The 15285-nt window shown below is 48.0% G+C and overlaps 1 protein-coding gene across 1 annotated transcript in view; it reads left to right on the forward strand.

The window, feature by feature from the left end:
- Positions 1-15285, forward strand: part of CFAP47 (cilia and flagella associated protein 47) — a 1083264-nt gene that overhangs the window by 844387 nt on the left and 223592 nt on the right. The window contains 1 exon segment of the mRNA XM_030202357.1: positions 11194-11289. Within this exon segment, the coding sequence (XP_030058217.1) occupies positions 11194-11289 (96 nt within the window).

The raw sequence follows: 15285 nt of genomic DNA on the forward strand, positions 1-15285 counted from the left end.
AAGTATTTTTTCACGGAGAGGGTGGTGGATGCTTGGAATGCCCTCCCGCGGGAGGTGGTGGAGATGAAAACGGTAACGGAATTCAAACATGCATGGGATATGCATAAAGGAATCCTGTGCAGTAGGGATGGATCCTCAGAAGCTTAGCCGAAATTGGGTGGCGGAGCAGGTGGGGGAAGAGAGGTTGGTGGTTGGGAGGCGAGGATAGTGGTGGGCAGACTTATATGGTCCGTGCCAGAGCCGGTGATGGGAGGCGGGACTGGTGGTTGGGAGGCGGGAAATACTGCTGGGCAGACTTGTATGGTCTGTGCCCTGAAAAAGGCAGGTACAAATCAAGGTAAGGTATACACATATGAGTTTATCTTGTTGGGCAGACTGGATGGACCATGCAGGTCTTTTTCTGCCGTCATCTACTATGTTACTATGTTACTATGTTTGAGAGAGTGTGTGGGTGAGAGATGGAGTGTGTATATGAGAGAGAATGAGTGAGAGAGAGAGAGAGACAGAGGGTGTGTGTGTTTGTGTCAGAGAGAGAGAGTGTGTGAGAGACAGAGTATGTGTGTGAGTCTGTGTGTGAGAGTGTATGTGAGAGACAGAGAGTGTGTGTGTGTATGAGAAAGTGAAGCCTTCAAGCCTTCAAGCATTCGTGCGCTCTGTAAGGCTCTATCTCCTCAATTGACGACACGTAGTTCCGGAACGTTGCAGGAATGCTTCAAGGCTTGAAGGCTTCACTTTCTCGGCTTCAGAATGTTGGAGGTGCGTTTTATTATATAGGATGTTGGTCACTGAATTCTGGCACTGAATATCTGGTGCTAAGTTTAATGGGGCTGGCAGGCGGAGCATATGCAGATCCTGGCTGATATTTAGCCGGGGCCCGCATAAGACAGTTATGCGTGGCTCGGCTGAATATTGCCCATGACCCGCACTAAAAAATATATATATACTAGTAAAAAAGGCCCGTTTCTGTAGGCAAGGAAACGGGCCTTAGGCAGGCAATCCCCCCCCCCCCCCCCGTGCTACGGCCCCCTCGAACCCACCCCCTCCCGCGATCCTGTCGATCCCCCCCCACCCCGGAACGCCGAAAACTGCCGCCACCGTCGTTGTGCTACCTTCCCTTCCCGTAGGTTGTTCAATCATCTTCTTAGAAAGTTTAACTCCGTGCGTCTGACGTCAGACGCACGGAGTTAAACTTTCTAAGAAGATGATTGAACAACCTACGGGAAGGGAAGGGAAGGTAGCACAACAACGGCGGCGGCAGTTTTCGGCGTTCCGGCGGGGGGGAGGGATCGACAGGTTCGCGGGAGGGGGTGGGTTTCGAGGGGGCCATAGCGCGGGGGGGGGGGGGGAGTGACAGCTGATTCCGAGGCAGTAGGAGGAGTAGGGAAACACGCTGCGCGTGTTTCCCTACTCCTCCCCTTGCCTTGCAATCAGCTGTGTTGACGTCAGTGACGTCCTGCGTGTCTGCCTCGCAGACCACTTGCAGCCAGGGACCCACGGTCCCAAGCATGGAACGTTGGAGGTGAGAATTATTATATAGGATTGTAATTTCCTAGCCCCCTCCCAACCCACTGCTTATTAGTGAAGATCTTCAATCCCCATCCCCCCGCAGGTCCTTACCCCTCCCATCTCCAGCCCAGGATAGCCCCCTCCAGCCTACCTGAGGTCCCAAGTGGTCCAGTGGGGCATTGGGTGCAGGAGCGAAGCCCACTTCTTCCTGCCCCTAGCGACAGTGAAGCCAAAATGGCTGCCACAACCTCTACAGGCAGCTTCACAATGTTGTTTATATATACTGTATGAAATCCTGTACCATCAGCCAATTGCTTTTAAATACTCCAACACCTTATTCCAGCTGGCTGGTGTCTGAATAAATCTGTGTATAAGGAAGAAGAGCTGTAATGGATACTGGCTGAGGCCTACTCCCTTTTTATTGCAGTTCTTCTGAAAAGAATAAAGACAGCATGTTTCAATGATTCCTTTTATGTTTTTGCAAAGAATTAATCTGCCGAGTAGAAACAATTATGCTGTATAACATCCGTGAACAAACAGCCCTTTAGTTGCCTTTAAATAAATTACATTATTGTATAATATGTAGGAGTGTAAGAGATTAGGGGGCCAAGACACTGATAATTGCAAACATTAACCCGCATTAATGGGTCAGTTTTTACTTGGCTTACTACATTCATCTCTTGACTTGAAGTCAAATAACGTGGGCCTGATTTAATAGCAAGTCACCTACCGGTATGTGAAAAGTCCAGAAAAGCACCTCATGTATAAAAACAACATAGGTGCCAGTCCTGCTTATAATCGAAAGAGAAAAACGCCTATATTGCTACCCAAATCGGGAGATGGGCGTTTTTCTGGCAAAGGCGCCCAAATCAGTATAATCGAAAGCCGATTTTGGGCGTTTCCAACTGCTCTCCGTCGCGGAAATGAATAAAGTTGACGGGGCATGTTGGAGGCGGGACTGGGGCGTGGTTAGCAGCTGAGGAGAGATGGACGTCTTTAGCTGATAATCGAAAAAAAAAGGCGTTTTTACCGCGATTTTGGGTCACTTTTTTTTTACCCTTTTTTTTCACGAACAAGTCCCAAAAAAGTGCCCCAAATGACCAGATGACCACTGGAGGGAATCGAGGATGACCTCCCCGGACTCCCCCAGTGGTCACTAACCCCCTCCCACCAAAAAAGCCCACTTTACAAACTTATTTTCCAGCCTGTATGCCACCCTCAAATGTCGTACCCACCTCCATGACAGTAGAATATGTTCGATCCTCTCACAGCCTTTCCCTGGGTCAGATGTGGCTCTCGGGTGTAGTACAGGGTCACATCAGCATTGCATTGTGGTGGGTGTAGGATATTGGGCTCCGTGATTTCATTAGCTTGTGTTACAGTCTCACGATGTTGGTAGTTGGTAGGCTCTTCTCCCATGGTGCTTTTCCCCCTGCCTATTGGGTCAGAGTGTGTCCTGTTGTGTTTCCAGTAGTCCATGAGGTAGTGGCCATTTTTGTTAGCCAGTTTTAGATCCCTTCCATGTGTTAGCCACGTTAGAGAACTTAGTTCTTACCTTGAATGTGGCTGAAAGAGGGCATTGTACAGCATTCTGCCAGCTCTGACCTGCTAATCTCACTACCAGGGAGACTCGTTGCCAGTGGTGGGGCACAACCTCTGATCTGCAGTTAACTGTGAGTAAGCGTGCTTATTCCACTAAAGGATGTTTTTGGAAAGATTAGTCTTCAGGTGTAAACTGGTGTGCCAATGTTATACAGCAGTAACAAGTCCTAGAGGCCTGCGTGTATGCAGGTCCCTGGAGCACTTTTAGTGGGTACCGCAGTGCACTTCAGCCAGGTGGCCCCAGGCCCATCCCCCCTACCTGTAACACTTGTGCTGGTAAATGGGAGGCCTCCAAAACCCACTGTACCCACATGTAGGTGCCCCCTTCACCCCTAAGAGCTATGGTAGTATTGTACATTTGTGGGTAGTGGGTTTTGGGGGAGGGGGGTTGGGAGCTCAGCACCCGTGGTAAGGGAGCTATGCATGTGGGAGCTTTTTCTGAAGTCCACTGCACTGACCTAGGGTTTCCAGTTGGTGTCCTGGCATATAAGGGGGGCGAGTGTACTTCGAATCCTGGCCCCTCCCACGACCAAATGGCTCGGATTAGGACGTTTTTGAGCTGGGCGTTTTTAGTTTCCATTATCGCAAAAAAAAAAAACAAACGCCCAGCTCAAAAACGTCCATTTTTTCGAAAATACAGTTCGGCCCGCCCCTTCACGGACCCGTTCTCGGAGATAAACACCCATGGAGATAGGCGTTTCCGTTCGATTATGCCCCTCAGTGTGACTTTGTAGAAGAGACTCCCAGATCACTCCTGTAGCGAGCAAGCTTGCTTTGGAAAAGTGTAAATATGTGCATTCATTACAACTTAACCTGTGGAAATGTTTGTATGTGTCATATCTATAGTAGTAAATTTAAAACGAATCTGAGAAAATATTTCTTCACTCAATGTGTAATTAACCTCTGGAATTCGTTGCTAGAGAATGTGGTAAAAGCAGTTAGCTTAGCACGGTTTAAAAAAGGTTTGGATAGCTTCCTAAAGTCCATAAGCCATTATTAAAATGGACTTGGGGAAAATCCACTGCTTATTTCTTGGATAAGCAGCATAAAATGTGTTGTACTGTTTTGGGATCTTACCAGGTACTTGTGACCTGGATTGGCCACTGTTGGAAACAAGATACTGGGCTTGATGGACCTTCGGCCTGTCCCAGTATGGCAGCTCTTATGTTCTTGGGTATGTGTCGTCTTGTCAGCATAAATAATTAGATACATGTAAACCGACACTCAGTTGTATAAAGCAGGTTTACACATGGAAAAACCTTTATAAGACTGGTTTGTTTAGAGCCTTTCCACTAATAAATGAGAATTGCAACCTACTGCTGGGATTCATTCTACTATGGAAAGGTCTTGAGAGCGGTAATGTAGTAAGAGACCAGCAAGTGAAGCTTAGTGTTACAGTGAATTGATGGGAAACACTGACTCAGCAGACAGCGCGAACCGTGTGATTGACTCTGATCTTTGCAAATTGTGTTTGTGAATATGAACACGTCTAAAGGGAATTAAAAGGAGGCAGCGAGGGAAATACCAGTTCTTAGCTTACAGTTGTATGAGCCTCAAAGATCAGAAATTGGCAAGCCTTTCCGTCTTGTAAACCTGATAGCTGTTGTATTAGCTGATGCTTTATGAAATAAGGCATTCTTAGCACACGTGCCACCCACTGGTAAAATATGTTGGCCGTGCAAGGAGTTACCTAGAGGTGTAATAATAATTTTGAGGCAGTAATTCCCTGTGCTGTCCATGACAGCAGCATAAGGTGAACAATAAATAATAACCAAGCTCAGCCAGAGAGAGGCATAATTGAACGAAAACGTCTATCTCCATGGCCGTTTATCTCCGAGAACGGGTCCGTGAAGGGGCGGACCGAACCGTATTTTCGAAAAAAAATAGACGTCCATGTTTTATTCGACAATTTGTGAGCTGGGCGTTTTTGTATTTCAGTGATAATGGAAAATGAAAGCGCCCAGCTCAAAAACGAATAAATCCAAGGCATTTGTTCGTGGGAGGGGCCAAGATTCGTAGTGCACTGGTCCCCCTCACATGCCAGGACACCAACCGGGCACCCTAGGGGGCACTTTTACAAAAACAAAAAAAAAGGTAAAAGAGCTCTCAGGTGCATAGCTCCCTTCCCTTGGGTGTTGAGCCCCCCAAATCCCCCTCAAAACCCACTGCCCACAAGTCTACACTATTATTATAGCCCTAAGGGGTGAAGGGGGGCACCTACATGTGGGTACAGTGGGTTTGGGGGGGTTGGACGACTAAGCATTAAGCAGCACAATTGTAACAGGTAGGGGGGGATGGTCCTGGGTCCACCTGCCTGAAGTCCACTGCACCCCCTAACAACTGCTCCAGGGACCTGCATACTGCTGCCAGGGAGGTGGTGGGTATGACATTTGAGGGTGAAAATAAAAAGTTGTGAAACATCATTTTTTGTAGTGGGAGGGGGTTAGTGACCACTGCGGGAGTCAGGGGAGGTCATCCCCGATTCTTCTCGGGGTAATCTGGTCATTTAGGGCACTTTTTGGGGCCTTATTCGTGAAAAAACAGGGTCCAGGAAAAGTGCCCTAAATTCTAGCTACAAACGCATACTTTTTTTCCATTATCGGCGAAAGGCGCCCATCTGTCCTTGGCCAATAACCACGCCCCAGTTCCACCTTCGCCACGCCTCCGACACGCCCCCGTCAACTTTGTATGCTTCCGCGATGGAGTGCAGTTGAAAACGTCCAAAATCGGCTTTCCATTATACCGATTTATTCGTTTTTGTGAGATAAACGTCTATCTCCCGATTTGGGTCGAAATCTAGGCATTTTTCTCTTTCAATTATAAGGTGGAGAGTAAACTACAGCAGGAAAACCAAGAGACTATGAGAGGCTTAATTTATCAAAGAAGTTGTTAAAATCCACCAGACTAACATTACAGAGGTTCAGTGTTTGTGATTTAAAAGCAGCCATAAAAAACAAACCTGTCAGTATGCAGCCACCAGTGGTCAGCATTGGGCAGAATTAGGCTTCTGTATTCAATGCCAGGCCATGACCGGACACTGGCATTGACTATCCAGTCTGACTGGGCTCGATGGACCTTTGGTCTTTTCCCAGTGTAGCATTACTTATGTACTTATGTACCCACCAGAATTTCTGTGGGTCCTGGCTGAATAACAACTGGGGCCCGTGTAAAGGATCAGTTTTTTCTTCTCCTTCCATTCTGATCCACCCTCCCTCTTGATCAGCAGTGCCCCCCTTCCCACTCGATCTCCCCACCAAACAACAGGGAAATCCCAACCAGGATCCCCCCTTCCCCTGTAGGCCTCTCCCCAGGCCTACCTTTAGACAAACGCCTTAGCTGGCAGGGGTTGGGGACCCCTGCCAGCCAAACTGGGGGCCCTGGAGCTAGTTTGATGGGCCCAGGTCTCCTTGGCCCCTCGTAGCTACGCCACTGGTTGAAGTTCCACACTCCAGATACTTGTGTTTGCTGGTGAGTAATTATGAATCTACTAGCAGATACCCACAGATCATTTGCTGTGGCCACAGCATTCACTGCATTTCCCAACTTGACCCAGACAACCTCCCTTCCACCCCAAGTACTGTCTCTTTGTTCCCTCCCCTCCTCTTCTCGGCTCCCCTGTCTCTAGGGTACACTTACTGCGGTGAGTCGCCTATGAGCTAGGTATTGTGGTGTGCCATGGTCCTTGAGTTCCTGTGGCCAGGGCCGCCGAGAAACTAGGTCGGGCCCTGGGCAAGGCTGCCCCCCCCCCCCCCCGCCGCTGCAGTCCGTGGTCTCACCTGCCTGCCTCCACGGCTCCGGGCCCCCTTCATTCAAAGCGGTACTTGCAGATCGCATCTCTTCTGGCCTTCCCTTCCTGTGTCCCGCCCTCGTCTGATGTAACCTCTTGTTTTCGCTAGGGCGGGAGGGGCATAATCGAACGGGGCGCCCAAGTTTTCCTCAGGAAGTCCTCGCAGGACTTCCCAGCGAAGGGGCGGGGAAACCCGTATTATCGAAACAAGATGGGCGCCCATCTTTCGTTTCGATAATATGGTCGGGGACGCCCAAATCTCAACATTTAGGTTGACCTTAGAGATGGTCGTCCTTAGAGATGTGTCGTCCCCGGTTTTCGGCGATAATGGAAACCGAGGATGCCCATCTCAGAAACGACCAAATCCAAGCCATTTAGTTGTGGGAGGAGCCAGCATTCGTAGTGCACTGGTCCCCCTGACATGCCACGACACCAACCGGGCACTCTAGGGGGCACTACAGTGGACTTCATAAATTGCTCCCATGTGCATAGCTCCCTTACCTTGTGTGCTGAGCCCCAACCCCCCCCCCCCCCCAAAAAAAAACCCCACTCCCCACAACTGTACACCACTACCATAGCCCTAAGGGGGCACCTACATGTGGGTACAGTGGGTTTCTGGTGGGTTTTGAAGGGCTCACATTTACCACCACAAGTGTAACAGGTAGGGGGGATGGGCATGGGTCCGCCTGCCTGAAGTGCACTGCACTCACTAAAACTGCTCCAGGGACCTGCATACTGCTGTGATTTATTTATTTTATTTATTACATTTGTACCCCGCGCTTTCCCGTTCATTGAAGGATCAATATCACAGGCTCAATGCGGCTTACATAGTAACAAGAGATATAATAATCTGTAGTATCAGAATCAACAAAGGAGGTATGTGGTAGGACAAATGAACAAGGAGTAAGTGGGATAGAAGAGGTGTGAGAGAAAGGATAGGGATAGGTAAGGAGGTGGGACGATAAGGGAGAAGTTGGGACAAGCACAGAGGGTAAGAAGGTTGATAGGAGATATTTTCTGAGTCATTGTTGTTAAAGTTTAGTTGGACCGGTAAATAGATGTATTGTTTATGTTTGTTTATGGTAAGTCAAGTCATTCGGGTAAACCTGTTTGAATAGATGGGTTTTCAATAGTTTCCTAAAGGGAAGATATTCACTAATTGACCGAATGTATTTGGGTAGAGCATTCTAGAGTTGGGATCCCAGGTAGGGGAAGTTTGATGCATTGTAGGTTTTGTACTTTAGACCTTTGCAATTGGGAAGGTGCAGGTTAAGGTATGATCGTGAAGATTGTGATGGACATTTCAGGCTGGCATAGAGGCTGGCATAAATATATATATATTTTTTAGGGTGGGAGGGGGTTAGTGACCACTGGGGGAGTAAGGGGAGGTCATCCCCGATTTCCTCCGGTGGTCATCTGGTCAATTTGGGCACCTTTTTGAGGCTTGGTCGCAAGAAAAAATGGACCAAGTAAAGTCGACCAAGTGCTCGTCAAGGACGCCCTTCTTTTTTCCATTATCGGCCGAGGACACCCATGTGTTAAGAATGCCCCAGTCCCGCCTTCGCTAGGCTTCTGACACGCCCCCAGGAACTTTGGTTGTCCCCGCGACAGAAAGCAGTTGAGGGCAACCCTGGGAGAAGGATGCCCATCTCTCAATTTGTGTCGAAAGATGGGCACCCTTCTCTTTCGAAAATGAGCCCAATAGAGTCCCAGAGAAAAGTGATGCCCTGTCGCTCCTGCCCATTGCAATGCTGACTTCAAAATGGCTGTCACAACTTTTAGCGGCAGCCTCATGGTACTTCAAAGATGAACATAGCTCTTGCACTTGGGACCTTACCGCTGCTAAAGGTAGGACCTGAGGGGGGTCTACAGGGAATTGGAGGTTTGGGATTCCCATTATTTTTCGGCAGCACATGTCGTCGTACGCGCGAGAAAAATGAAATTACTGCAAGAGCCACGCAGTATCTCCATTTTGGCACTTGTTGTGTGCGCGTAGACGGTTACGCGGCTTAGTAAAAGGGCCCCTGAGTGAAAGGCTTTGAAAATAGCTCTCCCCCTTGTTGTAATGAGAGAAAGGGAAGAGATTTCGGGTTTAGCTCACACCTTTTTCTGTTGTAGGTCATAGTGAGTTATATCCAGAGGTATTTTGTCTAAATGACTTTCTTCTTTTCAGAACAATTGCTCTAGATTTTACTGTTAACATTTTGTGAATAAAATTCCTGCTAACTTGATGGGGGGGGGGGGGAGGGGGGGAGGGGAGAGGGAGTTATACTGTAATAGACACCAGAAAAGCAAAACTGATGGATATTCAGACTGTTCGGTTATTATTGCAAAACCAATAAAAGTCTGGAATTACTAAATGAACGATTTTCCTTTTTTATGACACAACACATTGAAAATGTAATATAATACTGTAAATTGTGCGTATGTGGCGCTTTGGACTGCAGTTATCCAGAAATGAATGCTCTCTGCCAGTCATATTTACCGACTGTCAAAATGAGAGAGCTTAGAACAGAGAGTAACCTATGTTTTTACTGTGAAATTATGAGTAAATTCTCTTTTAGTTGTTCATTCCTACTATATTTATTTCATTCTTTGCTATTTTTTTAAGGGGTTGATAGATTTAACCGGCCAGAAATGGTTTCTGGCCGGTTAAATTCACATTTCAGGCCTAACTGCTAATTTTCACCGGCACTTAACCAGTTAGTGCTGCTGAAAACCGGCAATCGTGGGTGGGGTGTTCCGAGATCGGAGTCAACACATGGCCAGTTAAGTGCCAATATTCAGGATTTAACCAGTCAGATTAACTGCTTAAAAGTCAGTCCTGTCTTTGGGGGTCTTTTGCTAAGCGTCAGTAAGCCCATCGCGGGCTTACCGCTTTCTAATCCGGAACTATTGCCGCACTGCCGCAGCAGCCCAACAGCAGTTCCCACTCCCAGTGCGCACCATTTCTGGTGCTTCAAAAATGTGTTTTATTTTTGTAGTGTCGGTGTGTACCCAGTTGTAATTGGAAAAACAACAAAGCAGATCAGTAGAAGAAAAACGTAAATTTATTGAACGAAAACCAAATAATCAAATCAGCCTGACACAGGCCGTGTTTCGCCCAGCAGGGCTGTGTCAGGGGCTACACAGTTTTCTTTTATTGTCAAGGTTAAGTAGATATATGTATTGATGTAAAAAATGTATAGAAGTCTTCTAAAATATAATTAAAAAACAGCCAAATACTCAAAAAAGTGATGACATGAAATTCGTCAAACACCCTAACAACTCCAACTTTTTTTTTTCAGCCTACGGAGTTTCTAGGGTGTTTGACGAATTTCATGTCATCACTTTTTTGAGTATCTGGCTGTTTTATTATATTTTAGAAGACTTCTATACATTTTTTACATCAATACATATATCTACTTAACCTTGACAATAAAAGAAAACTGTGTAGCCCCTGACGCAGCCCTGCTGGGCGAAACACGGCCTGTGTCAGGCTGATTTGATTATTTGGTTTTCGTTCAATAAATGTATGTTTTTCTTCTACTGATCTGCTTTGTTGTTTTTCCATCTTGGAGTTTGCAGATCGTCTGCCTTGCTGTTTTCTTGGACCCCTCCCCTCCAGTTGTAATTGGGCAGTGCCGCACTGCCCGGTTACCAGTGGGTTAACGTTGGAGCCCTTACCTCTATCTTGGTGTGTGGCGGTAAATGCAATGGTTGAGCGGTAAGTGGTTCACTTACCACACGGCCATTTCTTTTTAAAAAAAAAAAGCCTTTTACCCACTGCGGTAAAAGGGGCCTCTTTTACCGCAGCTTAGTAAAAGAGGACCTTTATGTGGTGATAAATATTGACTGAACCAGCTATGCGTTAGCCAGCTCCAGAATCCTGGAAATATAATGCCGATGCCCAGACATGGTCCGACATCAAATTTCCAGGTTTAATGCCAATGTGGGTCAACAAAATGCTGATCGCCGCTGGCTGAATATTGGGGGCCCCTAAACTTTTAAACTTTGTTAATGTTTTTAACCCTGTAAATTTACTTTGGTATCTTTATTTTAAGATCATCCTCTAAGACTCTTGGATTATTTTAAGGGTAGTATGGAAAATGATAACATTCACTTGTCCCCTTCCTTTTTCTAAACTGTCTCCCAAAGATTTTTATCATCTGTTTCAAATATACTTTGAAGAACATTCATCTGTGAAGTTCTTTTATTGGAAACGGTGTTTGATTGTATTTTAACCACCAGCAGTGAATTTCTTTCCTTGAGTGCGTCATTGAAGTGTAAGATGTTCTTTCTATTTAATTTATTATCAGATCAAGAGCAGCTCATGCATCATCTCAGTGCAGCTGTCCTGCGGCAGTCCATCAGTAAGGAGTCTGCTTTCTGTATTCCACTCAAAGAGACACAAGGTAATAGATATCACAATACTTGTATGGGTACATGTTCTGTAATGTCTAGTTGAAGTCAGGGGCATAGCCAGACTTTGATGGGAGGGGGGGGGGCATTTTGGCCCGCCTCCCTTCTGCCACCCTCCCGCCACCACCTCTAGCCCACCCCGCCACCGCTTCTGCCTCCCTGCTGCCGCTGGAAGGTACCTTGGCTAAAGCGTTTGTCCCACGCTGCTCTTACATTGCCTGGCGCCCTGTCCTGCTTTCAGTGCTGAAAAACAGGACAGGGTGGCAGCAATGTAAGGCCAGTGTGGGACAAACGTCTTAGCTGGCAGGGGTTGGGGACCCCTGCCAGCCAAACTGGGGGCCCTGGAGCTAGTTTGATGGGCCCAGGTCTCCTTGGCCCCTCGTAGCTACGCCACTGGTTGAAGTTCCACACTCCAGATACTTGTGTTTGCTGGTGAGTAATTATGAATCTACTAGCAGATACCCACAGATCATTTGCTGTGGCCACAGCATTCACTGCATTTCCCAACTTGACCCAGACAACCTCCCTTCCACCCCCAAGTACTGTCTCTGTGTTCCCTCCCCTCCTCTTCTCGGCTCCCCAGTCTCTAGGGTACACTTACTGCGGTGAGTCGCCTATGAGCTAGGTATTTTGGTGTGCCATGGTCCTTGAGTTCCTGTGGCCAGGGCCGCCGAGAAACTAGGTCGGGCCCGGGGCAAGGCTGCCCCCCCCCCCCCCCCGCCGCTGCAGTCCGATGTCTCACCTGCCTGCCACCACGGCTCCGGGCCCCCTTCATTCAAAGCGGCACTCGCAGATCGAGTCTCTTCTGGCCTTCCCTTCCTGTGTCCCGCCCTCGTCTGATGTAACTTCCTGTTTTCGCTAGGGCGGGACACAGGGAGGGAAGGCCAGAAGAGAGGCAATCTGCGACTGCCACTTTGAATGAAGGGGACCCGGAGCCGTGGAAGCAGGCAGCTGAGACTGCAGCGCTGGCGGGCTGACCCCGGTGCCGGGCCCCCCTTGGAGGCCCAGGCCCGGGGAATTTTGCCCCCCATCTCAGCGACCCTGCCTGTGGCACAACTTTGGCTTCCCTCTTCAAATGGAGTGCTGGAGCAGGGCCTGACTGCCCTCTAAATTTGCCAGGGCCATGTATGTGCTTAAAAGATTGATGACGGGATAGTGGTGTATATGAACACTAATGGAATGAGAGTTGGAAAAACCTGTCCCAGAGAGGCAGGGTGAGGGAAGGAGTTCTGAACCTGCCCAATCAAGCAAATGGAGAGCAGCTGAGCAATGGGTGTGGGGAGGAACCTATGGACTGACAAGGGGAAGAAAAGGGGGCGGAACTAGAGCAAGAGGGCCGATGGAGATCGCTGCTCTGACTAAACTGGAAGGAAAGGAGGTGAAACAGGAGAGGGCTGCTCAGGAGGAGAGCCTGGTAGAAGAAGGGAAAAGGTGGCTATCCCACAAGAGGAGCTGAGAGAACAGGTTTACCACGGAAGGGTCATGCGGGTGGTGGTCAGGGTATAATTCTGGCCTGATTGGGGAGGGACCCTTGCCACTCTCCCTAGGTTGGTTTCTTTTGAAAGGGAGAGAGGAGGAGTGGTGGTTTTTGGCATAACTGCTATACATGAACTGCTGGGGAGTTTGAACCCTTTTTGATCTACTGTGTTTGGGAGTCGTTTTGCCTAACTGCTGACATGAACTGCTGGGGAAGCTATTTAACCGTCCAGGAGCTGACTATTAGGTGGTTAAACTCTATAAATTTGGACGTCTGTGATCAAAGCTACAGAATGTGCCATTTCTCCCTATCATGTTATAAAGTAGTAGCGGTCATAGTGGTCTTTAGAAAACTGGTTTCTTTGTAGTTTGATTCCTTCTATGGGATATTTGCATGTACTGCAGCACTTTCTTAGTTTGTCCTTTAAAAGGATGCACTATATATATATATATATATATATATATATATATATATATATATATACATATATATATATAAATGGCGAGTGTCGTACTCACTCGCAAATGCGCAGTAGAGACCCTCTCTGCCCCGCCCCCGCGTCAATACGTGATGACGGGGGCGGAACAGAGAGGGTCTCTACTGCGCATTTGCGAGGGACACCGCCGTCGCTAACGCTCTCCCCACCCGGAGTCGCCGCCGCCACCCACCTTCCACCCGGTCGGGCCCTCGCTCCGCTATTGAAACGTTATGTCACATGAGGGCGGGACACAGGCAGAGAAGAAGAAGGAAGGCCACGGCAGCTCAGCAGCAGAGCTGTGTGCTGCATGCCCTCGCTGTTTCAATAGCGGAGCGAGGGCCCGACCGGGTGGAAGGTGGGTGGCGACGGCTCCGGGGGGGGGGGCGAACTCGGAGGGGGAGCGGCAGCGGCGAACTCGGCGGCGGGGGGGGGGGGGCTTTCAACCCCCCCTTCCTATACTAGCCCGTTTTTACGGGCTCAACGGCTAGTATATATATATATATATATATATATATATATATATATATATATACAGTGGTGGAAATAAGTATTTGATCCCTTGCTGATTTTGTAAGTTTGCCCACTGACAAAGACATGAGCAGCCCATAATTGAAGGGTAGGTTATTGGTAACAGTGAGAGATAGCACATCACAAATTAAATCCGGAAAATCACATTGTGGAAAGTATATGAATTTATTTGCATTCTGCAGAGGGAAATAAGTATTTGATCCCCCACCAACCAGTAAGAGATCTGGCCCCTACAGACCAGGTAGATGCTCCAAATCAACTCGTTACCTGCATGACAGACAGCTGTCGGCAATGGTCACCTGTATGAAAGACACCTGTCCACAGACTCAGTGAATCAGTCAGACTCTAACCTCTACAAAATGGCCAAGAGCAAGGAGCTGTCTAAGGATGTCAGGGACAAGATCATACACCTGCACAAGGCTGGAATGGGCTACAAAACCATCAGTAAGACGCTGGGCGAGAAGGAGACAACTGTTGGTGCCATAGTAAGAAAATGGAAGAAGTACAAAATGACTGTCAATCGACAAAGATCTGGGGCTCCACGCAAAATCTCACCTCGTGGGGTATCCTTGATCATGAGGAAGGTTAGAAATCAGCCTACAACTACAAGGGGGGAACTTGTCAATGATCTCAAGGCAGCTGGGACCACTGTCACCACGAAAACCATTGGTAACACATTACGACATAACGGATTGCAATCCTGCAGTGCCCGCAAGGTCCCCCTGCTCCGGAAGGCACATGTGACGGCCCGTCTGAAGTTTGCCAGTGAACACCTGGATGATGCCGAGAGTGATTGGGAGAAGGTGCTGTGGTCAGATGAGACAAAAATTGAGCTCTTTGGCATGAACTCAACTCGCCGTGTTTGGAGGAAGAGAAATGCTGCCTATGACCCAAAGAACACCGTCCCCACTGTCAAGCATGGAGGTGGAAATGTTATGTTTTGGGGGTGTTTCTCTGCTAAGGGCACAGGACTACTTCACCGCATCAATGGGAGAATGGATGGGGCCATGTACCGTACAATTCTGAGTGACAACCTCCTTCCCTCCGCCAGGGCCTTAAAAATGGGTCGTGGCTGGGTCTTCCAGCACGACAATGACCCAAAACATACAGCCAAGGCAACAAAGGAGTGGCTCAGGAAGAAGCACATTAGGGTCATGGAGTGGCCTAGCCAGTCACCAGACCTTAATCCCATTGAAAACTTATGGAGGGAGCTGAAGCTGCGAGTTGCCAAGCGACAGCCCAGAACTCTTAATGATTTAGAGATGATCTGCAAAGAGGAGTGGACCAAAATTCCTCCTGACATGTGTGCAAACCTCATCATCAACTACAGAAGACGTCTGACCGCTGTGCTTGCCAACAAGGGTTTTGCCACCAAGTATTAGGTCTTGTTTGCCAGAGGGATTAAATACTTATTTCCCTCTGCAGAATGCAAATAAATTCATATACTTTCCACAATGTGATTTTCCGGATTTAATTTGTGATGTGCTATCTCTCACTGTTACCAAT

The sequence above is a fragment of the Microcaecilia unicolor genome, chromosome 4 (genome assembly GCF_901765095.1).
Source record: "Microcaecilia unicolor chromosome 4, aMicUni1.1, whole genome shotgun sequence".
NCBI lineage: Eukaryota > Metazoa > Chordata > Amphibia > Gymnophiona > Siphonopidae > Microcaecilia > Microcaecilia unicolor.